The 24,967-nt window shown below is 54.4% G+C and overlaps 1 protein-coding gene across 1 annotated transcript in view; it reads left to right on the top strand.

Moving 5' to 3' along the window:
• LOC102462815 (uncharacterized) overlaps positions 1-24,967 on the top strand; it is a 70,290-nt gene that overhangs the window by 41,513 nt on the left and 3,810 nt on the right. Inside the window, exon 5 of the mRNA XM_075923288.1 lies at positions 22,991-23,742. Within this exon, the coding sequence (XP_075779403.1) occupies positions 22,991-23,742 (752 nt within the window). The remainder of the gene's footprint in view (positions 1-22,990; positions 23,743-24,967) is intronic.

The following is a 24,967-nucleotide window of genomic DNA, read 5'->3' as shown; positions in this document are numbered from 1 at the left end:
AAATCAATAGTGGACCACCAAATGAGATGCAAAAAAAAAAAAAAACAACCCTCCAAAAATTTCCAGCTGTCATTGATATGGCCCCTCAGCTGAGACACTTCACCCTCTGGTGTTCCAGCCCCACCAGGGAAGGGGGAGGGACAGGGAGGACTGAGATTCAGGGCTTCCCATAGGCCAGATTTACTCTTCTGGGGTCCCATTTTGTGGACCCGCCTAGGCTCTGGGGTTGGGACGAAAATGAGGTGTTCAGTGGGCAGGAGAGGGCTGCCAATGAGAGGGATGGGGGTGCAGGATATGGGCAGGAGGTGAGGTGCAGGAGGGGGTGAGGGTGCAACATCTGGATTGGAGTAGGGTCCAGGAGCAGGCTGGGAGTTGGGTGTCTGGCCAGGGGAAGGAGGCAAGAGCAAGGGGGAAGGTGCAGTGTGTGGCCAGGACAGAGGGTGCAGGAACAAGGGAGGATGCAGAAGCAGGCTGGGCGTAGGGTGTCTGGCCAGGAGGGAGGCTGCAGGAGCAAGGAAGGATGTAGGAGCAAGCTGGGGGTGCAGGGTCTTGGTGGGGGGTGAGTGAGTGGGATTGGTGTGCAGGATCTGGGCATGAGGGAGGGGTGCTTACCAGGTTTCACGCCCCCATCTTTCCCAAGCACGGCCTCCCGCTACTCCCATTGACCACAACTCCGGCCAATGGGAGCAGTAGGGAAAGCCTCCAGACAGCGTGTCACTGTGCTGCTGCTCCCCCAGTGGGGTGGAGGTGGAAGGAGGGGCAGCACATGGTCTGGCAGGGACGGTTGGGGCTTTCTTCACCTCCCCTTTGCACCCTCCCTGCAGGAAGCTGGAGTGCCAGCATAGGCGCCCCACTGTGGGGGGGCTGAGCTCGAGCTGTTCACTGCCTGTAAGGTGGCTGAGGACCACTAGCAGTTTGAGAATCATTGAGCTAAATATCACAATGGTCCCTTCTGGCCACTTCCTCTCTGAATTTTCTGGATCATCTGCATGGTATTTACCAACTACAGTAATTCTTCATTTAATACTATAGCTGTGTTTCTGAAAATGTTTGTGCTAAGCGAAAACGTGCTAAGCGGGGTCAATTTTCCCATTAAAAATAATGGAAAAGGTGGGGGTTGCGTTTCAGGTGGTGATGGCAAAGTCAATTTTTTGTTGGTGCTGGGTCGTTAACGACAACATTAGATATCTAGCAACACAAGATAACTAGCAACACAAGTCGCTGCGATTTGTTAAAACACAAAGAAAAACACATGAGTGAGCGGAGGAGCGCTGCGACCACGTTTATTCATCTGCTCCTGCGTATTAGCACTGTTTTCACCAATTTATACCGCCGTGCAAAGTAGTCCTCCACTTGATTATTTTTGCGTTATTTCGGGGACAGTCGTGTTATTCGAAAGACGTTCCCTAAATAAAAATCGTGCTATTGCGAAAACGTGTTAAGCTGGCACGTGTTAAATGAGTAATTACTGTAATAGTTATACTTTTGTTCCCAGTCTTGGGAGCCTGTACCTGAAATCTGAAAATTCTTAAGAAATGCATCTTTTTCTCCCAGCAAACAGGCAGGCCGTTGGAACATTTCCGGCTTGCTGTGGCAGAGCTAGCCTGTGTGCCCTTTCTGACTGTAGGGTAGCATGAGAGCAAAGCATTGAACCCACCGTTTGCTATTGTAGGGTCACCTGTGAGTTGTTGGCACAGATTCCTCCATAAAGCCGTTGCTTTCAGTTTTTATCCTCCGTCTCCCTTTATGGTATACTAATGACTTGGCTCTGCATCTGGCTTTCAGTTGCTGGTGTTTCTAGGAACAGCGCAGCCTGGAAGTGGTATCTTGCTGATACATGACAAATACTGAAAGGTTTCAGCTGCCACTGGCCGGGAGAGGAACATTACACGGAGCTCGATATTTATACTTCTGGCTGGAACTCTGCTCAACACCTGATCAATATGGATGAAGGAACAAGTGTCTCAGAGCAAAGGAAATAAAAAGGGGACGACTTAGCCTTGAGCAGCAGCTTCTCACATGCCCTACCCTAGGAACAGGAGCATGGAATGGATCACTCCAGGCAGGAATAAGATTTCAGGAGAGATGGTTTTGGAGAATTAAAATCAACCCGTGGAGAAGGCTGGGGAATCCCAGCAGACACCAGACCAAATCAACCCGGGACCTGTGAAAAGGAACCCTATGAACAAGCAGCAGCAAGTGTGGCTTCAAGGACGTCTGGCCAAGAAACCTATGTCTGCACTGGGAAGGTTTGGCGACAAAAGTGCTGTTGACATGCAAAAGTTGTCAAAACTGAAAACGCAACAAACCTGTTTTTCTGCCTCATAGCCACACACCATGGCCACATTGCTAGCGCTCTGTTGACAGACAATGACTATGTGAGGGACAGGGACAGCCCCAGATTGACAGTACATTGGGCTGTCACAGGTCAGACTTTTCGTGGGGTTTTAGTCTTATTTCCTCTATGGTCTGCACAGAAATAAAGAGAGGGGGAGAGACAAAAGATCCTTGCGGAGGTGGAATTTTTTTATTGCCAAAACTGGACTTTTGTCGTGACTTTTGTTGTGTCGCATTGCGAGCGCTCTCCGGGTTTGGTCACCAAAAAGGGTTTATGGGCGACAAAACTTGCCAGTGTACACAAGGTCAAGTCAAATACCTCGAATGTCTGGAAAAGGCAACCAGAGAACATCTGAGAGTCAGTAACGTGGCACAGGGAAAAGGTAAAGGCAAGAAAAAATAGAGGCTCTAGGTATATGGGAGGGGAGGAAATACTCAATGGAAATTAGGCCAGTGAATGAAACGAGGGTGAGAGTTTAATGATGACTCTAAAATGACTGAGAGATTGACTCACTTTTAAAAAAGCCCGACGCTCACCATGACTGGAACAAGCCGATCAGAGATGTAGGCGGAAGGATAGATCTATTGATTTGGAGCAACTGTCTGATTGCACGGGGACAAATCTTTCCTTCCTCAGCCTTGTCACTGAGGCTCTGTCTACCTTGCACTGTTAACCTCAGAGGTCAGTGCCTGCGATGAGCTAGCCTGGATGCAAGCGTCCCCGCCTGCATGTTTACTGGTTCTGTTCTCGCCAGGGGATGGCTGGGGCTGGAGTCCCTTGTTCTTTGTGCTGAAATGCCTGAGGGTTCTTTTGCCAGGCAGCTATGTCAGTTGCAGGAGAGCTTGCCTGTCGCTGAAGGGGCTTGTCGGGACGCACTGGAGGACTGTCAGCACTCGAGAGACATAGCAGCCTAGTGGGTGTAACCTACACTCCAGCCCGGGGAGTAGTGTAGGCTTACAGACCCAGGCCAGGGGTACTTCTGTGTAGACAGTAGGTGGATTAAGGCTAAAACTCCACTAAAAGTCTAGGTTAACTGTACAGTGTAGACATATGCTGTGCTGCATGCCACTCTGCTCCAGATCCCCGCTGTCAGAGGGAAAGGAGATTCTCCCTTAACTGTTGTTAGTCTAGGGACCTTGACACACAGTAAAGCCGTTCTGTTTATGTCCACTGGAGGACCCCGCTCGACTAGCATGTCCACTTCACTAGCGCAGGGTCGCCGACAGGGTGGGGGGAGTGTAAAGGGAGCAGCTGCCCCAGGGCCTGGCAATTTAAAAGGGCCCGGGGCTTCTGGCCACTGCCATTGCTACCTTGGCAGCAGCAGGGTCCCCAGGCCTTTTAAGTCGCTGCTGAAGCCCCCGACAGCGTGCACCCTGTGACCCATTCATCCTGAAAGGCTAGCTGGGGGAGGCTAGCCGTCAGCCCCGCCCCTTCCACTGATGCCACACCCCTTCCACCCAAGACCATGCCCCTTCGGGGCCCCAGAGCCAGCTTCCCCCAGGATCCGGTGAAGACTCTCCGCAACCCTGCACTAGAGTGGTTCATTCCTGGTTCAGAAGAGACGTGAGTCTGGTCAAGAAGGGTATGTCTACTCTTCATTCCTCTTCCGAGAGAGGAATGCAAATGCAGACACCCGAAACTGCAAATGAATTTGAATTTGATTTGAATTTCCCACACTTCATTTGCATAATCGCATTATGGCGCAATTGCCCTTGAGGTTATTTTGAAAGAAGTGTTTTATCTCGAAATAACCCCTTTTTGTTTCTCAAAATAGCGCTATTCCGCAATAGTGCCATAATGCGATTATGCAAATGAAGCGCGGGAAATTCAAATCCATGCTTCATTTGCAGTTGCGGGTGTCTGCATTTGCATTCCTCTCTCAGAAGAGGAATGAAGTGTAGCCATCCCCGAACTGCGTGGTGCTTTTAGCAGGCTCCTGTCAGTTGTGGTTCGGTATTGGCCAGAAGCCCGTTGACATGAGAAAGGATTTTTTAACAAAACAATAAATAAATGGAATACTCCAATAGAAGAAATTAATCTGCAGACTTAACAATTCCAAATCTGCCTGCCTATCAAACACAAGGGTCGCTGCATGTTCTGTTTGCCTGTTTGCAAGAATACGTTATTCAGTGTTGTTCACACGACGGGCAGCATTGTACAGCAAAGTAAAGGTAGGGCGCTTGACACACAGAGGTCAAGAAGTGTCTGGTGCTTGCGGCTGCCAATTGGAGATGTCTCAAGCTGATTTTCAGAGGGTGGGTATGCTGCACATTCTGAAAACGAGGCCTATTTTTAATGTACCTTGAGTTGAGTCCTAGGAATCATTAGTCACTCTAGAAAAGGGCAGATTCTCCTAAGCAAAACTCCCCCAAATCTGACAGTTGAATGAGTCTCTGACTTTGTAACAGAGCAGACCTCTGCTTCCTAGAGATTGCCTTGTGGACCCTTCGCGTCCTGGTAACCATTGTCTGCCTGTCCCATTCGCAACCATCGACTCCTTTCTCACTCACAATCTCCGTGTGTCCCCGTGGCACTCCGCAGTCACTCCCGTGGCAGTGTGACAATAGGACGCGGGTGTGTTTTGTGCTTTATTAATGCAGTTTTGCAGCCAGGAAGGAGGAGGAGGAAAAGCCAGCCTCCGGTGACCAGCCGGATCGCCACAGAACCCTCCACAGACCTCAGCTGGGGGACTGCAGAACTCACTAATAATAGGTTCCAAGGGGCTGCTTCATTTTTCTGCACGTTGGGTGGCGATACCGCTGCCCAGGAAAGGCTCTCGAGAGGAAGCTAAGCCCCAGGGTGGTGGGAAGGGAAGGCTTTGTGATGATAGACCGAGATGTCGATTTCACAACAGGCTTGGGCAGGCAGTGGCTCCCAGGGATTTTCTCTGGGCCTGCTGTGTATTGCTCTGTGTTGAGACACTATCAGTGTGTTCCAGGTGTGGCACCCCGCCCCCAGCTCCCTGCTTTGAAAGCTTGAAGTGTGAGTCCTGAGGGAAGGCATGGGAGGGGAACCTTTTGACTTTCTGGCCTCTGGTCAGTGGGTTTCTTTCAGGGAGTGTGGACGTGATGGGTGAGGAATAGGCTTCTCACACGCTGGTCCCGGAACAGTGACTGCTGCTGTTCCCGATGAATCATTGTGGTTTCCTTCTGAGATGCTTCATTGAGAAGATGATAGGTTGTTTGGGAGCTAATTAGCAGGGAGCCTGGCTAAACTCCCCCTGACTGGGGCTGGGGGTGGAGGGGGAAGGCTGTGTTGTGCTGATTTCTCCACAGCCTGCAGAACAGGAATGTAAACCCCAAACAATAGTTAAAACCTAGAGGGGAACAAAAAGGCCAAGAGTCACTTTGGTTGCGGAACACTGTGTTGCATCCTGGGCATTTCACAATCTCTCTCTACCTGCCGTGCTGCAGAAGAAGGGTCGGGTGGTCTGGGAGCCAGGATTTCTAGAGGTCTAATCCCATCTGGGATGCTGTGTGGGGCTTCGGGCCCCTCTTAACCTCCCTGCCTCCGTTGCAAGAAATGCCCAAGGCTGCCTCACAGAGGTGCTGTGACTGCCGACGCGTGGGGCGGAGGACAGATCGTCGATATGATAAGGGGAAGCCATGTAGCCGCAGGATCAAAGCTCGAGTCCAAGCCTTGCTGATTTCCATTTTGAGTTTGGAGGTGCGTTACTTCGCTGCCCTGTGCCTCAACTTCCCCATTTGTAAAAAGGAGATGACACCTCTCTGCTCTCCCGAAGGAGCTTTGAGGTTTAGCTCGTTAATATTTGAGCTAAAGGAAGCGCTTTGAACGCCTCAGTTCCATGTAGTTAGGGTAGATTTAAGACCTCTTCTCAGCATCCCGACTTTTTTTTAAAAACGGGCACGTTGTCTCAATTTTCCCCTGCAGCGAAGGGAGGGAGGAGCTGCCAGCGCTCAGGGCTTTAGCTGCGAAAGCCCAAAGTGCCAGCGACTCCCTTCCCCTGTGCACCCTGCATGCTGCAGGGCTGAAGTTCATCCCTACAGTGGGGCAGGGTGGACGGGGAGCTGCCGGCACTCGGCACTTCAGCTGCAGGAGCCCCAAGCACCAGCGGCTCCTCCCCCACCCCTTTGAGGCTGGAGCCCCGAGTGCACCCGAGCACCAGCAGCTCCCCCTCCCCCCACTATGGGGCTGGAGCCCAGAGTGCTGGCAGCTCCTTCCCCCACCCATGGGGCTGGATCCCAAGTGCCAGCGACTCCTTCTCCTCCCCGCTATGGGGCTGGAGCCCTGAGCACCGGCAGCTCCCCTCCCCCCTCCTCCGAGGGGCTGAAGCCCCAAGTGCCAGCAGCCCCCACTTTGGGCTCGTCTCTGTGCTGTGCCAGTTCTAGAGCTGAGGATTCAAGCCCCAGGGATCATATTTGGGAACCTAACAACCAATTTTGGATGAATGTGTGACCCCTCCCCCCCACTCCTATAGCAGATCCAGATGCCAGTGATAGGATGCTAAGGAAGCATGTGGGGTGAGCCATCCAGGGACACCATGAGGCAGGGCCTCAGGCCCAGGAGAGAATGTAGGACGTGCACAGTGGGGCTCCTTGTAAGCTGCATGCTTGGGCAGCCACCCAGGAGAGATTCAGATACCACCCAGCTGATTAGCAGAGCACCCACAGCCAGCAGCATGTTCCTATTGGTGGTGCACATACCTTGGTGCACCTAACAAAAATTATTCTGCACACAGATTGGGGGAAAAATTAGATGGAACACTGCCACCCAAGTGTGTCTGGACCAGGCAGATGCATGGCTCATTCAGGCTCTCTCCTCATCCTGTTGTTCTTTGCTTCTTGCAAGTCCCCTTCCCGGAGTAAATGATCAGCCAGCAGGCAGATGTCTATTGGGAGGAGGTGTAATGCCAACAGACCCCGGTTGTCTGTGGACAGACTCGAACCTGAGACCTGTGCAGCTTATGTACGTGATGTTCTGAGTTCTATTCCTGGCTCCTTTACTGGCTTTTGGGCACATCTCTAAAAACCCCTGGGAGCCTCAGTTTCCCATCTATAAAATGGGGATAACACCACTTGTCTCACAGAGCTGCGAGTGGAGGAGTCCTAGTATAATATTCATGCCGTGCACTGAAAAGCTGGGCCGGGCCCATTCAAGTGGAGCACTGGGAAGTGTGTACTGTGCAGTCCAAACACGCCCAGGTTTGGCGGTTGGGTTTCCTGCTCTGGCTGCTCCATGAAGAACCTGAGCTTGGCTTACGAAGGGCCCTGGATGAAGCGCATGGTGAAGGGAGAGCCTGCTCCAGCTGCAGGCAGCCTAGGTCCCTGGTAACGGGGCACAGGTGGGTAATGCGCTGTGGGGAATAATGAAAGCCTGGCCAGCGGGACACTCAACAGGGGCGATTTAACTCCCAGGCCACAGAACTGCGCCACCCCCCCATTTCAGGAGTGGCACCGCCGGGAGGGAGGGTCACATATCAAGTCCTGACACTCAGACCTTCGTGTGGTCCTTCACCAGGACCCCCAGAGCCTCGCTGGGCTTAGGGACCAGGGAGAGCCCAGGGCTAGAAACGAACGCTTTGTGTTCCTGGAAGTGTGCTGTTCTTGGCTTTCCAGGGTGCCAGTTGTTCACTGGCAGGGCAGAGTGTCTCGGTCTATCGCAGGGTCATCCTACTCCCCAGAAGAGTTTAGGGTTGTCAACTTTCCGATTGCACAAAATCGAATACCCTAGTAGGCCCACCCCTTCCCCAAGGCCACACCCTCTGCCCCACCTCTTCTCTGAAGCCTCGCCTCCAGTTGGCTCACTCTCCCCCACTTTCATTGGGCTGGGGCAGGGGGTTGGGGTGTGGAAGGGGGGAGGGTTCTAACTGGGGAGGCAGGCTCTGGGGTGGGGCCAGAAATGAGGGGTTCAGGGCACAGGAGAGGGTTGTGGGGGTGAGGTGGAGGGATTTGGAGTGTGGGAGGAGACTGTGGGTTCAGGCAGCGGATTGGGGTGCAGGTGGGGGGACGGGCTCTGAGCTGGACCCACAATCAGAAGGAACAAATGCTGTTCCCTGTAACACAGCCACTTCTTGAACTATGGGGGCACTTGCTTTAGTTCAGTGGTTCTCGAAGTGTGGTCCAACCCCCCTCCCCCCACACACAGCAAGGAGCCCACATTGGCACTCCAGCACTGTGCCCCCCGCCCGTGGGGTTGGAGCGCCTGCACCAGCTTCCCACTGAGGGGAAAGAGGGTTGAGCCTGGTGGGCCACATCTGGCTTGCAGGGGAAGGAAGCGGCTCCCCCTCCCCTGGCTCCAATGGTTGCCAGATGTCCAGTTTTCACCTGGACAGTCCGGTATTTGCAGGCTCCGTCCAGTAAAAAACCCCAGGAAATACCAGACACGTGAAACGTCCGGTATTTCCTGTTTCCCTCGGACGGAAGCCCGGTGGAGATAATTTTCCCCTGCCACATCTGGCAGGGGCGAGGGTGGGGAAGTGAGGAGCACGGCAGAGGTGTAGTGAAGGGGGGCAGGAGGGGGGCACTTGCCAGGCGCCACGCTGCTCTGGCCCACGTGCCCAGCAGAGACCTGGGAGCTGGCCACGTGATGCCTCCCTCAACACCAGCCATGGCCCACCCACGGCTTGCAAAGCCGCTCCTGTGCCCCCGCCCCAACAGCCCCTGTCCCCCGCCCTCTGCCTGTTCCCCCCTGGCTTCCCTGTACTTAGCGAGTCGGAGCTGCGGGGTTTTAAAAATGGCTTCCAAGATGGCGGCCGTCTTAAAGGGGCAGCCTACTTAAAAAACAAATTTTTTTGGTTTTGCTTGACAATTCTGTACTGGTGGGCTTTTTTTGTTTGTTTTTTTGTTTGTTTGTTTTTGCTTGACAGCTTTGATCTCCCCCCCTTTGTTTTCCTCAACAGAATTTTTTCCCAGTGGGTTTTTGGGGGGGGGGGGGGAGGATTTGGTATTTTTTGTTAAACCATCTGGCAACCTTACGTGGCTGGGGAAATGGCAGCACAGGAAACTGCTTGCCTAGAGGCTTTTCCCGCTGCTCCCATTGGTTGGAATTACAGCCAATGGGAGTAGTGCCTGGGAGCAGCAGGAGGCAGGGAGTTGGGTAAGCACCGCCAGCTCCTCATGCTCAGACCCCACACCCTTATCCCCCTCATGTACCCACACCTTGTCGAGACCCTGCACCCACACCCTGCTCCTGCTAAACCCAGGGTTGTGAGTTCAATCCTTGTGGAGGCCAGTTAGGGATTTGGGGCAAAAATTTGTCAGGGATGGTACTTAGTCCTGCTGTGAAGGCAGGGGACTAGACTCAATGACAGTTCAAGGTCCCTTCCAGTTCTAGGAGATAGGCAATCTCCATTAATTTACCCTCCCCTCACCTCAGCCTGGCCAGACCTCCCCCCCCCACCTCAGCCTACTCCTGCACCCAGCCTCCTGGCCATACACCCAACCCGCTCCTGCATCCTCCCTCCGATCTAAACCCTCCTACCTCAGCCTGCTCCTGCACCCATTTTATCCTCATGGATGGTTGGCTGGTGGCCTACAGAAAGGTTTGCATTGAGTGGGGTGGGCTGTGGGCCAAAAAGTCTGAGAACCCCTGCTCTAGCCAGATCTCTCATCATGTAGGGGATTGGGAGTGCCAGGGTCAGCCCGGCCCAGACTCCATGCTGCTCTCTGCCCTCCCCCTCTTCATTCCGCCGTGCCACAGTAGCGCTTCAGCCTCATGGCCCTTGGCTTTTTTGTGGTTGGGTTTTTTGGATCTGCAGGAGAGCAATGGACAGGCCCTCGGTCTTCCCTGGATCTCAGTAGCCCCCTTAGGAGGCTGACGAGACTTTTATAGATAGAGAAAATGTTTTCGAGAGGTGTTGGGCCCTGTAGCCTGGGTGGTGGAAGTCTCTCGTTTGGTGCCAGTGTGGCTGGGAAGGGGGTGAGGCGGCCGCGTGCTGACGACAGAATTAATATATGCCATGGCCTACCCAGTGAGTGACCACAGACAGCAGCCAGGCCGGTCAGCAGCTCTCCCGTCTACGGTGTTACAGCCGGCTCTGCAAAGAAGGGACCTTGGGGTCAAAAAACCTTCTGAGGCGGAGAGAGAGCAGCAATAGACAGAGGCGGAATAACCCTCTGGGCTGCCGACAGGATTGAGGACTCCGGCCCTGACCTGGCTAGTGTCTGGGTGCATGCGTGCATGGCTGGCTGGGTTAGGCGTGCGGTGGTTATTTTTAGTTGTGGCTATTTGCATTGAACTGAAGCCAGGGCAGCTTGATCCCTGCCCATGTGATGGGGAGGTTAATCTTTAGGAACCCTGCTCCCTGCCAGGGAATAGAGAGCCGGCTTGTACTGCCATAGGCCGTGCCCTCGGTCACTTCTGGAGATTGGCTCCTTGGTGTCATTCGTTAGGGATGTGAGAGGTTAACTAGTTAATTGGTTAATCTTAATGGGCGAGGCTTCCCGGTTCCGGTTAACTGGCGGGGGCCAGAGTGGCTCCCTGCTTGCAGTGGGCAGGGGGCTGTCTGCCGTGCACAGGGGCTGCTCTAGGGTCCGAGGGGCCCATGTCCGCCGTGGCCTGTATGTATTGCAGCCAGTGGCTGCTCCGGGCAACTGGGCCCCGGGACATAAGAACAGAAGAGCGTCCACACTGGGTCAGAACAAAGGTCCATGTAGCCCAGTGTCCTGTCTGCTCACAGTGGCCAATGCCAGGTGCCCCAGAGGAACTGAACAGAACAGGGAATCATCCAGGGATCCCTCCCCTGTCGGCAATTCCCAGCCCCTGACACACACAGACTAGGGACACCCTCCCTGCCCATCTTGGCTAATAGGTATGGATGGACCCAGCCTCCATGAATTTATGTAGGGGAGGGCCACAGGCAGGTGCTACCCTACTGGGCTGGACCCACCCCTTCCTGTGGCCGGAGGGAGGGGGATGGAGAACCCCCCCTTAACTGGTTAACCAATTAAACTTCACGTTTAACTGGTTAACCAATTAAATGGGATTTTACCTCCCTACTTCTCATGCAACGTGTCGGCGAGGGAGCTCTGGATACGGAGCCCGTGTGAATGTGGCCTGAGAGAGCTGCGGCATCGTCTCAGCCGCACGGGGTTGGCTTTGCTGAAAGACACCTTTGGCACCAGGGGGTTTGGAAGGGCGCAGGGGAGAGCGTGTGTGTTGGCCACGCATCGGGTCGTGCCCCATAGAACAGGGCATGGGTGCAGTGTTGGAGGCCAGCACCGCTTGGGCTGTGACCCCTCGGCTCTGCAGGCCCTTGCTTGCTGCCTCGCTCTCTGATCTCAAAGCTGCCAAAGGCGGTGGCCACTGGCCCTGCTGGTGCACTGCTGTGATGTGCCGGGCTGCTCCAGGGAAGAGCCGGTAGTGGGACCCAGGCCAGAGAAGGGTAAAATGGCTTGACACGAGGATGGCGATGGCAGGTTGGTCCATTATAGTCAGTTTCGTGCACGAGTAATCTGGGCCGGATTACCAGCCTGCAGTACGCAACAACCAATTATATCCTATTAGCCTGCGAGGGATTCGCTTATAAATAGACCTGCCCCTGCTTTCGTATGCGTTCAAGACTCCGTTACATAATTGCATGTCAGTTACAAAGAGACACCGCAAACCAGTTATCTACTGGATAAGTAGATTCTATTGTCATCCCTCCAGCCAACCCGGGGCTCCCGACACTGACCTGTCCTGACCTGCGCCTCTGATCGGCAAGTAACCCTGCCTGCCGGCAAGGAAAGGGGACGTGATCGTGCATCACAGGGATTAAAGTGAGACTTGGAGTTCAGGCTCCCCTCTTCTGCTAAAAGCGACTGGAGCCTCCCCCCTCACTTGTACATGTGGGTGAACCCCCCTTCCTCACTTCCTGGTGTGGTGAGTTTCCCCACCTATTTCAATCCCCAGTTGCCCTTCTCTGCCAGCAGCAGCAGCAGAAGTCAGAGCCTTTCAGCTCCCATTCCCGTTGGAAAGGTATCCAAACGTGGTGTCTGGGTATACTGTTAGGCTATGTCTACACTGCAAGGTTTTTGCGCAAAAACCTGCAGAGCATCCACACTTCAAATGTGCTTTTGTGCAAGTAAATCAGCAGTAAAATGGCAGAACAGAGGGCTTTTGCTGGTTTAGGTAAACCTCCTTCTACGAGGCAGAACTCCCTTTCGCACTACAGCTCTTGTGCAAAAAGGCAAGTGTGGATGTTCCAGAGGAGTTTTTTGCACAAGAAACCCCAATGAGAAAAAGCACAGATGCTCTGATGGCCGTTCTGTGAATGGCCATCAGAGCTTTCTTGCGCAAGAGTGTCCATACAGCGTGGACGCTCTCTTGCGCAAAAGCACATTGCTTTTGCGATGTGCTTTGAGGTGTGGATGTGCTCTTGCGCAAGAAGTTTTGTGCAATAATTCTTGCGCCAAAGGCTTCTTGCGCAAGAAGCCTGCAGTCTAGACATCGCCTCTGTCTAACTTCTTTGTTTACTTGCATACACCAGTCCTGGAGTGGAGATGGTCACAAACAGCATGCAGGCAACCCTTCCCCCCCTCCCCCCGCCATTAGAACTCTCAGCCTAATACCCAGTTCCCAGGGAGCAGCTCTGGCTAGACTGGTTAGAGGGAGCGCGGCACGGCTTGCTGCTTGCCCCAATGCAACTGTGTCACAAAACAAAGCAGCATTTCTCCAAAGACTGGACACTGCTTTAGGTGTAGAAAGAGAACTGATGGGACTCCATTCAGTGACTCCTGCTGGAGCGCTGCTTTGGACCACAGCTTCTATGTCTGAGACCACACCATGTTCAGCTCTCTGGGTCACCACCTGAGGGACTCGGCTTTGAGCAGCCCCATGTCGAATGGATAAGTAGATTTTATTTTCAGCAACAGCAGGGCCCTGAGGTAAAAGAGTGAGGACTTTGGGGAAATGTGAAATACTGGGCCTGTTCCTTGGACAGTGGCCCTTTAAAGCATGATATAAATAACCCAGTGCCTCCGAGGCTCTTTTGTGGTGAGGTGAACAAACCTGCTTGGCGGATAGTTTTGCCTGGCACCAATGTTGACAAATCCTGCACGGAGAGGAGAGGCCCTTCTTAAATAAATATTTGACTAGAGGAATAAACTCACTACAAGAACCAACACTCAGCGGCCTGTGGACTAGAACGCTGTGGTCCGCCGTGGTTGGGAAGAATAGACGTGCTATGCAAATACCAGAACCTGCCTGGTCCTGATCCCGGTTGTGGTACACGGGGTGTGCAGTGTGGAGACCTGGCAGGGAAAGAAACGGGTCCTTGGTCTAGACTTGCTGCATCAGCTCTTAGCTAGGCAGGGAAGAAGGTTTCGCACTGCACGCGGCCTGTTTGTTTGGTTCCCGGACAGCCGCCATTTTCAAAAGGGGATCGCAGGATGTTTGCTCATTGCCTTGTGTCGCTGCCGTAGACACTAGCAACATCGGAGCCATGGGAGAACCAGCAGTGACTCCTCAGCCGTTGGGCCTTCAGGGGCCCCCAAAAAGCTATTCTTTTCCTCTCCTGCCCATGTTGCCGGTGTGGGGGGGAACAGGCAACCGCTTTGCATCTCCTCCTCTGTCTTCCAGTGCTCCGGCTGACCAGAGGGAGCTGGTAATGGCTATCAAGCCATAAGTACAGGCTACAGTCAGTGCAGCACAGAGAGGGCATTGTCTCCTTGAGATTGTCCTTGCCTGGGGTGGTGGTAACACCACAGATGGTTAAGCCTGGATGAGCCAATGCAGTTTTTACCATTGTTTCTTGTTGGTTTCCTTTCTTGCACTGTTAATGTACTGCCAACAGGCGGGACTGACCCTGGAAGCTCTGAAGCTTAGTGCATGAGCCTCTCATAACCTGGCAATTTCCTTTTGGGGACGGACGCCCAATTTGAGAAACACCCGTCTCTCCCGTGACGTCTGTAAAGTACAGGTCAAGGCACACAAAAGGCTAGATTTCATGGTAGGAGACCAGATTTCCCTGTCTATGGTGCATTTTTGGTAGGGCCCTATTGGTAGGTCTTTCTCTGCTAGATGGATGGGCCATTCACGACCTTTTGGTTCCCCATGTAGATACTTATAGACTGGGATCAAATCACCCTTAACCTTCCCTTTGATTAACTAAAGAGACTGAGGGTACGTCTAGACTACAGGCTTTTGTTGACAGAGGCTTTGTCGACAGATAACTGTCGACAAAGCTTCTGTCGACAAAGAGCATCTAGACTACATCCAGTTCTGTCGACAAAGCAAGCTGCTTTGTCGACATGAGAGTGTAGATGCAAAGGACAGTGTAGATGCAATAACGCCTTCTGTCGACAGAACTCTGTCAACAAAAGGCGTTATTCCTCGTAGAATGAGGTTTACTGCTGTCAACAAAACTGCCGAGTTCTGTCGACGTTATGTCGACAGAACTCGGCGATAGTGTAGACACAGGTATAGTTTTGTCGGCAAAAGTCCACTTTTGTCAACAAAACCCTGTAGTCTAGACACACCCCGAGTGCTGAGAGCCTCTCCTTTTCTCATTCTTGTGGCTCTGCTCTGAACCTTCCTCCATCAAAAGCCTTCTTGAATTGCAAGCACCAGAACTTTTACGGTCATTCATATCAATGTCCCATTCCTCCCGCTGAACCCTCCTCCACCCCAGGCCTCATAATACTTTGTGGCAATGAGTTCCACGGTCTAATTCTCAGTTTTGTGAGCAAGCATGGCCTTTCATTAGTTTTGAAATTGCTGCCTTTCAGTTTTATTTCATCCCCCCGTACTTCTGGACTGGTCCATATAACTTTTGTTTGCTAGACAGTCTCATGCCTTGGTCCTCCTGCACTAGCACAGCACTACGATGTCTAGGTTGCAACTGCTGCAGGAACATATTGTAAGTCGGAAGCCCTCAACAATTTGCTTACAAAAAACCCCATGGAAACATTTCCAATGAACATATGTATCGTAGATGCCTGTTTCTATAAAACCTGAAAGTTGTGTCTACATAGACAGTTTAGGATTATTGTTCCTCATTCTTAGCCAAAAATCTACTGATGCTCAAATAACAGATTAATTCCAGCTGCTATGATTAAGTTGTTTTATGAGTGGGATACACAAATGTACCCAGTTTTCATTGACGTCACATTCTAAAATGGCATTTAAAGAAGCACGCCCATATTCTGTATCAGTACTGCAATTTCACACTGTGACGTAGTGGGGGTACCTGGCTGGTTTCTATGCTGCTGGCTCTGGGGTAACCCCCACTGGCTGCCGTGGGTACCACGACCCAGGAAAACAGGATGAGTCACTATGCAAACCAGTATGGCCAGACACCCCCCATGGAGAGGAACAAAGGAAGGTGGAATGCTGCCCTGGCTGGGGGGCAGGGCTGGAAGAGAGTTAATTAGTTGCTGGCTGGAAGCATGGAGGAGACAGCCTAGGGAAAGGGGCTGGAGTTTAGGGGCCCAGTCTCCCCCATCTCAAGGGGGCCTGAGGCATCCTAGCCCAGCTCTGTGACCAGATTACATCTGTGCTGTACTGTACTGTATCCTGGAGAGGCAATAAACTTCCTCTATTCCACCGGCTGGTGGAGTCTGTTTGTGCCATTTCGGGGTGCAGGAGACGGGGGACCCCCAACGCGCCGTCACACACACCCCGTCTGAGATCAAAGCCCCATTGTGCTAGGCTCTGTACAAGGGCATAACGAGACACAGATGATTCATGAGAGAGGCCATACTGGGCCAGACCAAAGAAATATCTAGCCCAGTCTTCTGACAGTGTCCACTGCCAGGTGCCCCAGAGGGAAAGAACAGACCAGGCCAGCTGTTGAGTGATCCACCCCATTGCCCATTCCCAACTCCTGGCAAACAGAGACTAGGGACACCATCCCTGCCTAAAGATCTTACACCCTACATAGAGGAAGAAAGGAAGTGTTCCCATCATTCCCATTTTGCAGCTCTAGAACTAAGGGACTGATGGATTAAGTGACTTACTTCAGGGTCTCCAAGGAAAACGGTTGGAGAGCCAGGAATGGAACCCAGCTCTTGCCGGACTCAGTGATGTAACCACTAGGCAAGTCTTCCTCTTAGTGCTATATTTATTGGGCCCTGAGTTTGTCCTGGCTTTTATTTCTTTAAAAATAGAGATTCTAGGTGGGTTTTAATAAACAGGTTTCATTGAAATTTCTAATTGATTCTAACATCCCCACTTTCTGTTGGTGTAGAGCAGGCCTGGGCAAAATTCGGCCCGCCAAGCCACCGGATCCAACCTGTGGATGCGGCAGAGAGCCCCAGGCAGGCTCCCTGCTTGCCTCGCCCCATCTGCACACCGCTCAGAAACGCGGCTGTGGGGTGTTTTTTCTTTAAAAACTCTGAGTCCGGAGGGAAGGAGGGAAAGCTTTAGGAGCTGCTCTCGCCCCCTGCACAGCTCCCATTGGCCCAGAAACTGGCCAATGGGAGATGTCTTTTTCAAGAACAGATACCCACAAGGCACAAGGGGGCTCCAGAGCACATGGCTTGCAGCCTGTGTGGGGTGGGACAGGCAGGGAGGCTGATTCAGGAACCACTGTTGGCTGGTAAGTCTCCTGGCCAGATCCTGCCTCTGGCGCCCCAGCCTCTCCCTTCCCCAACCCTCTGCCCTCCACTCCTCTGTCCTCCACTCCTGCCCCCTACTCCACATACCCAAATCCTCTGTCCCCCTCCTGTACCCATATCCCCTCCCAGATCCAGCACCCCAATCCCCTGCCCCAGATCACAGTCCCTTCTTGCCCTAGCTCACAGCCCCCAAGGCCCTGCACCTTCTCCTGTACCCGAGTTCCCTGCCCTAGGTCATAATCCAACCCCCTGCACTCCAGCCCAGGGTGTGTCTAGACTACATGCCTCCTTCGACGGAGGCATGTAGATTAGCCAGATCGGAAGAGGGAAATGAAGCCGCGATTAAAATAATCGCGGCTTCATTTAAATTTAAATGGCTGCCCCGATCTGCCGATCAGCTGTTTGTCGGCAGATCGGGGCAGTCTGGACGCGATGCGCCGACAAAGAAGCCTTTCTTCATCGGCACAGGTAAACCTGGTTTCACGAGGCATACCTGTGCCGATCAAGAAAGGCTTCTTTGTCGGCGCGTCGCGTCCAGACTGCCCCGATCTGCCTACAAACAGCTGATCGGCAGATCGGGGCAGCCATTTAAATTTAAATGAAGCCGCGATTATTTTAATCGCGGCTTCATTTCCCTCTTCCGATCTGGCTAATCTACATGCCTCCGTCGAAGGAGGCATGTAGTCTAGACACACCCCCAGTGCCCCAGGGTCTCCTTCATCCAAACTCCCTCTCTTACCCCAGGTTCCCTTCTGCACCCAGCCTCCTTCCCAGACCCTGCAGCTCCTCCATTCATATCATGCAAGAGTTTGGCTCTCAACCACTTTCTAAATTCTTGGAGTGGCTCCCCATCAAAACTTATTGCCCAGCACTAGTGTAGAGGGAACTTTTGTGGTGTATGTAATGGGCTGGCAGAGCTTGCCTGAAACATCCCTTCCCTACTGTTGGGTGTTTGATCCCACCAGGAATTGGTGAAGTGGGTTCTTCTTGCTCACCAAGGCAGGTGGCTTGTCCCCTGGATCTGAGAAAGCTTGTAACGGCTCTCCACAAAAAGAGGATCTAGGTAGTGGGTTGAGCACTCCTAAGGGAGGAATCCAAGGAACAGCCAAACCCGGACAGAAGGGCTGCTCTGAACTCTGTTGTGTTATTGTTACCCAGAACCAAGAACGGGTGAGTTTTGGCTCTCTGCAGAGGGTAGGCTGTATTCAGAGCAGATTGGGATTGTCTCCTACTCTCTATGTCCCCTTGCTTCATGGAAGGGCAGCTGGGAACTGGTGGTGAGATTCTATAGAGTGCTGACCTAATTTGACCGAATCTGTAGCCGCCTTGTTTAATGCCTGTTGATTTGTGGGGCTATCACAGTGCGGGCATGGGATCACCTTTTGGAGGAGCGTTATTGGTTCTGTTCTTTCTGTCCTGGGACCTTTGCATATTTGGCTCTTCCATGGAAATGAACGTAAAAGGGGTGAAATATACCCCTGTGCACAGTGGGACCGACAGCTACCATGGGCCCCAGAGCAAGGTGTGTGGGGGCCGACTCTGCCCTGGGGGCCTGGTGTGGAAGGGGCAGGGCAGGAGCAGCCAGCCTCTGAATTGCCTGTGTGGTGGTGCTACCCCCTCCACAGCTTTCAGAGCCCTGCGAAATGCCCGGCACGGCGCTCTACCACTCTGGCGTGTTTCAAAGGGGCCCGGGGTTTTGGTGGCAGCCGCAGTAGCAGGAGCAGTGGCTAGGAGCCCTGGGCCCCTTAGCATCGCCGGCTCCTGGGGCAGTTGCCCCCTTTCCCCCCCCATCAGTGAGCCAAGTGACCGCTGTGTCGTCAGACAGGCTATGGGGCTGGATGGACCTTTGGTCTGACCCAGCCTGGCTGTTCTGGTGTTCGTATGTTCTTAGATTCTTACTCACCGCAGCGGCAGGAGCTGGAGCGACCCGTCTGCTCCCTCCTGCCACCCTGGCCCCGCCCGTGGTGCCCCACATCTCCAGGCGCCCCCTACCCCAAGGCACGAGAGGAGCATGCTACGAGTTGCTCTGGCTCCCGCCACCATGGTGAATGTGTGAGGAGGAGGGCGATCCCTGCTGCTGTCTGGCCCCTGGTAATCTCCCGGTTTACGTTGCGCGGGAGACCGGGGAAGGGGCGGAGCCAGTGTAGGAAGGGGTGTGGCAGAGGCTGGGTTTGGGGGAAGGGTGCAGCAGGGATGGAATGGGACAGGGTGGAGTGGGAACAGGGCAGGACCTGGGGGGAGGTTTCCCTAGGCCCCATACCCCCCAGCCCTGCAAATGGGTGTCAGGGCATGACCCCCCATCCTTCCAGTAGTGCAAACAGGGGGCGGATGACACTTTGGGGTTCAACTCAGACCAGTAGGTGGTGGTGTTGCTGCCTGCCCTGCAACTTCTGGGTCCCTTGAATGCCAGCCTGTGGCCATTCGCAGCCCGGAGGACAACCCCCAGCCTGCCAGCATGCAGGACTGACCCTGGCTTCCACTGCCAGTTACTGTGTGCAGTGACCCCAGCTCTGTCCTCTGCCTCTAACAATCTACGGAGTTTCCCTGGACTGAGTTACGGTGCTACGGCAGAGTTTGGCTCACATTCAGCCATGTGACACCAACTCATCTGCCTTGCCAGCAAACGCGTCAGTGTTCTTCCAGCCCAGACCTTGCCTCGGGGGTCACGACCAACCCCAATCCCTGAGTCCCCCCAGAGACATCTCCCTGCAGTGCCCAGCCCTCTCCTGCAACACTGCCAGCCGTTATTCAGTGTGTCGCTCCTGGAAAGAAACAAAACACTGCAGCTCGTAAGTGTAACTGAGTGTGGAGAAACCCCCGTATTGAAGCACAGTGGGACGATCCAGGGCTCTGTGATTCCGAGAGCTCTGGCCCCTTTAATGCCCTGAGTGACGGCTACCGAGTTCCTGACTCTCTCTGCTCCCATCTCCCAGAGTTCATGGACCCTGGAGGCAGACAGACTTCCAGCTGCCCTTCCCTTCCTGTGGACTTCCCATCTCCCTGCTGGTTCGGATGTAGATCCGGCCTCCATTGTTTTGATCCCCCCGGGCTTCATTTCCTCTGAAGGCAGGTAGATAGCTGCCTTCCCAGGGAGAAAAGCTCTGGTTGGAGCAGAACATCAGTTCCTCCTGGAGTGGGAATCAAGACATTTCCACAATGATATTAATCAAGAAGCAATGGGCTTAAACTGCAGCAAGGGAGGTTTAGTTGGACATTAGGAAAAACTTCCTGCCTGTCAGGGTGGTGAAATTCTGGAATAAGTTGCCCAGGGAGGTTGTGGAATCCCCATCTCTGGAGATATTTCAGAGCAGGTTGAACAGACACCTCTCAGGGATGGTCTAGATGGTGCTGGGTCCTGCCATGAGGGCAGGGGACTCTCGAGGTCCCTTCCAGTTCTAGTGTTCTATGACACTATGATTAATCACCAGCGAGTCACAAACTTTCCTTAAAGACCTTACTCCATGCACGTGTATAATACAATATAAGCAGCCGATTCAGTTCAAGCCACCTGTCTCCACCTATAGCCCAATAATTCTTTGGCGTGCGTTCATTGAAAAGTGCGGCAGGGCCAGCCTTTTCTCGCCCGCGGGAATGGAGCTGCTGAACTCTCTTCCCAAGGGTCCTTCACCCCTCTTCCAGAGCCAGGGAGTCGCCCTGGGGTGCCTTTGCCCTCCCCCATTGCGATTGCTAAGTATTCATCTCTCCCTGCTGATTCTCTTGAAGGCTTTGCTGACCTTGCATATAAATGAGCTTTTCTTTGTCTTTGGTCACACCTGGCCTGGGGAGATACAAGGTGGAACCACGTTGGTTGTCTAGGACAGGGGTGGACAAGATACCTCTTGCGAGCCGGATCTGGCCCGCCAAGCTTTTTCATTCAGTCCGCTCCTGCAGCACGGAACAGCGCTGCTCCAAGCAGCTGGCTGTTCCCTCCTCGCTGCCCCTGCCCCCAGCAAAATCTCTTCGCTCCTATTGATCGGAAACTCGCCGATAGGAGCTGAGAGATTTTGCTGGGAGTGGAAGCAGCGTGTGAAGCTTCCCCTGCCCCCAGTGCAGAGAGCCACATGGAACAGCCAGCCGGGGGCTGCTTGAAAGTGCCGCTGGCTGGGAGTTGCTTAGGTAAGCACCACCTGGCCAAAGCCTGCCTCTGGCACCCCATCCCCGTCTGCACCCAACTCCCTCCTAGACCCTGCCCCCCCCCCCCACTTCATAATCCTCTCCTGCACCCATATCCCCTTCTGGACCCTGCACCGCAATCCCTTGCCCTAGGCCACTCCTCTCCTTCACCCAAATTCCCTCTCAGACCCCACACCTTCTCCTGCACCCTAGTCTCCTACCCTGAGCTCCCTTTTGCACCCAACCTCCATCCCTGACCCCATAAAGTACGGCCCTTGACCACTTACCAAAATCTTGGAGTGGCCCCCCCATCAAAAATTATCTCCCACCCCTGGTCTAGGGGTACTAAGAACATAAGTTCAGCATATGTTTGTCGTTTTGCATACATTACCCGTGTGTACATGATAATATTAGTGACCTGTGAGTTCTGAATCTTCCAGGGATGCATTTCGGGTCCCTTGTGCTTATGTAGCCTCATGGCAGTGTTAGATGCAGTGAGTATGTCAGGCCTGAAGAGTTGTTGACCCATAGTAGTGGGTCACCCATAGCACATGGTGTCACAGATGGGGATTCCAGCATGGGCGGTGGGTGAAGGTAGAGCTGGGGGAGGCAAGCCTCCAGCCCTGCCCCCAGCCCCGTCCCTTCTGCCCAGGCCCCGCCTCCAGCCCTAGCCAAACCCCGCCCCTTCTGCTCAGGCCCCGCCTCCAGCCCCACCCAGCCCCGCCCCTTCTGCCCAGGCCCCGCCTCCAGCCCCACCCCCAGCCCCGCCCCCTCTGCCCAGGCCCCGCCCCCCACAGGAGCCAAGCTGCTCCCTCCCAGAACCATGGTGAGGTAGAGCCCCAGTACTGTAGGCGTTCTGGGGGCGGAGTGTGGGCGGGGCCAGGCGGGTGGTGCTCAGCGTACCCGCTGCCCCTGGGGTCCAGTTAGATGGGCTGAGGTTGGGGCAGGTGCCTGGCCTGGAAGAGGTGGCGAATCTCTGGCACAGGGCATTTATTTGTGTGTGTTCACCCAGGGCCCAGGGCTGTGCCTTTGAGCGAGGAAGGTTGATGTCGGCCGGGACGCTTGAGTGCTCTGGTTTTGTGCGTGTACGTGCTCAGCCATGTGACGGTGGAACTGGCTTGCACTGAGTCAGTGCAGAGCTGTGCTTAAGCATCTTGCCAACCTTTACAGCCATCACTCCCTGGCATCCTAGACACACATGGACTGACGTGTGCTGAGGATGAGTTGGCTTGGCACCCCGGTGGTTAGCCCTCGGACGTACGTATCCAGGGTGTCTCAGGCTTGCTAAGGGTGTAGGCCAGGGGTTCCCAAATGGGGTCATGACCCCGAGGGGAGTGTGAGGTTATTACACGAGGGTGGTGAGCTGTCAGCCTCCATCCTGAAACGCTGCTTTGCGTCCAGCATTTAAAATAGGGTTAAACACAAAAAAGTGTTTTTATAAGAGGGGTTGGCCTCAGAGGCGGGTATGTGAAAGGGGTCAGCCAGGCCTGCTGATGGCAGGGGCAAAGGGGGCAGTTGCCCCCGGGCCCGGTGATTCAATGGGGCCCAGGGCTCGCAACCGCTGTCACTACCACTGCGGCATCAACATCAGCCGGGATCCGGGCCCTTTAAATCACCGCTGGAGCTCTGTGCCACACACTCCGTGCAGCTTTGAGGGCTGGCTGCCTGCAGCCCCGCCTCTTCCACCCAAGGCCCCGCCCCTTCCGGGAGCATGTTGCCGCCCCACTACACACCTGTGCAGGCTGTCAGCTTCCCTGGGGTCACCAGAGCACAACTTTGAGAACACTGGCTTGGGGAGATGAAACTGATCCTTGAGGGGCTGGAGAGTTTGTGGTGATGCATGGGGGCATCAGGGTGCAGACACCCCATTCCGGGTACCACGCTCAGTTACATGCTGCAATGCGCGCGCTACCTGGCCAGCACAGTGCTCATCTGGATCGTTTGCTGCCTGTGGCAGTTGCCTCGTTTGTCCTACTTTCGCTTAATTAAAACGAGGCGCCTGCCTTTGGCTCAGTCTTCCCTTCTGCTTTTCTCTCGGCAGGTGGCTCTGTGCCCAGCGACACGGCAGCACATGCCCAAAGGCAGGCGAACGGCTTCCCTGGAAACTCCCGTCCCCAGCCAGGAGCTTCCACCCTCCCAAAAGATCTGGGCTCCTCACTGGCAAACTGCCGAGAGGAGAGAGAATCCAGAGCGTTGGGCCTAGGTAGCTTGGGAAGCAGTTCTCCAGCAGCTTCTCCCCAACCCTCGACGGCCCCAGAGTCTCTGCAGCGCCGGGAGCTCCCAGTGGCTGGGGATGGGCAGGTAATGATCGCAGAGCAGCCTAGCTCCGGTCTGGACACGTACGGTCCAATCTATGAGAGCATCCGGGATAAAGGAATCCGTGGCTGCCAAGGGAGCTCGTCAGATCTACGTGCTGGCCCTGCAGAGGAGCCTAACGTGAACTCAGGCCGTGCTGCTGCTGGGGGTGAGGAGAATGAACCAGGAGACACGCTGCCGCGACCGGAGCAGCTTATGGCTGATCGTTCCAGCAGGGGCCCCGGGGAGTCCCCTGAGGGGTGGCAGGAGCTCACCTTTGAGGAGGCCAACGCCGCGGACGAGTCCTTGAGTGAAAGGGAGCGGCAGCTACGGGCAATGTACGCCCGAGTGTGTAAGAAATCCAAGCCCCCCGGGCACTCGCAGCCTGCAAGCCCGGACACTTCCAGAGAGCCAGAAGAGGAGCAGCCTCCGCCCCTCCCAGAAAAGCACTTTGATGTGGTCTATGAAACCCTGGGCCTGGGGTCTGAGTTGCAGCAGGTAATGCGAGGTGCCCATAACTTCCCCACGTGCGGCGGGCCCTGCGTTCCCTGACTATCCACAGCCCCCTCGCCTGCGCGGTTCTGGTTGATCTAGACGGGGGTTCTCCCTGCTCCCCCTTCTACAGACATCCCCAAGGGCAGGCTTGCGACTGGCTCGCTCTCTATCGGCAAGGAGCCTCCCAAGGAATATTTGAGCTGCTATTCTGCAGCGCCCTTGGCTCCCCTCAGCTCCCCGGGGCCGGGCCTGGCCGCACGTGGTCAGAGAGCCCGGCTGAAGGGAGAGTTGTTCGGCACATGGCATGGGCAACTCCTCCTGAGTCTGTGCTCATTGGGTGCCCCACCAGGGTGCTAGGAGCACTGTGTGGTCGGGGGGGCTGATGGATGGGACGGGAGAGGGATCCTGGCATACTAGGTTCAGCAAGGATGGGTGTTCCCCCAGTCCCTGGCTAAATTCCGGATGGGGGAATTGTATCCTGACCGGCTAATTCGCTTTGAAACCTCTGCTCCAGTCTTGGGACCACATCCAAAGCTCAGGGAAGTTAACGCAAAATCCCCCTTCTGGCCCCACTGAGCTTAAAGGCTCCCCTCCCCCCCACTGTTAGAAAGAAAAGTGGCTTTAAAGTTCAGAGTCTGTCCCACGATTGTCAAGGCCCCTGCTTGGTTTGGAGGGTTTTCTTTCTTGTAACTCTGCAGCCCAGCCTGGGACACTCTGCGAGGCCTGCTCCTTATGCCGGAGCCAGTCTTGGCCCACGCCCTGCAGGCCTGGGGTTATCATGTGGCTGCCCCGTGCAGCCTGTGCCCTCTGCTGATTCAGGGAAGTGGCCCAGAGAGGAAACACGCTGCTAGAGGAGTGAATTCCACCTGGTGTAGGACCTGCCCATAAACTGCATAACACATTCTGTGGGGGTTTGTCGAGGCCCACCCACCCCCTTGTCACTCCTGCAGACTTGAGGACCCCTCTGCTTCCAATGTCTTATGCAATTTATGGGCAGCCCCTTAACACTTCCCTGCGCTTCTGATTCACGCATCCCCCTTTCTACATCTGGGAGGTGGAGAGGAGACCAGGAGGAGGAGAGGGGGAGGAGCAGGAGCTGGAGAGAGGCACTGGAGGTGGAGGGGGTGGGGCAGGCTGAATAATTTGGGAGGCGGGGCAATGGCACACTGAGACGGGTAGCAGGAGGGGCAGCAGCATGGGGGAGGAGCTAGCTGAGTTAACATCAGTC

This window comes from Pelodiscus sinensis, chromosome 3 (genome assembly GCF_049634645.1).
Source record: "Pelodiscus sinensis isolate JC-2024 chromosome 3, ASM4963464v1, whole genome shotgun sequence".
NCBI classification, from domain to species: domain Eukaryota; kingdom Metazoa; phylum Chordata; order Testudines; family Trionychidae; genus Pelodiscus; species Pelodiscus sinensis.
Note: the sequence above shows the minus strand (reverse complement) of the source record. Positions and strands in the feature narration are given on the sequence as shown.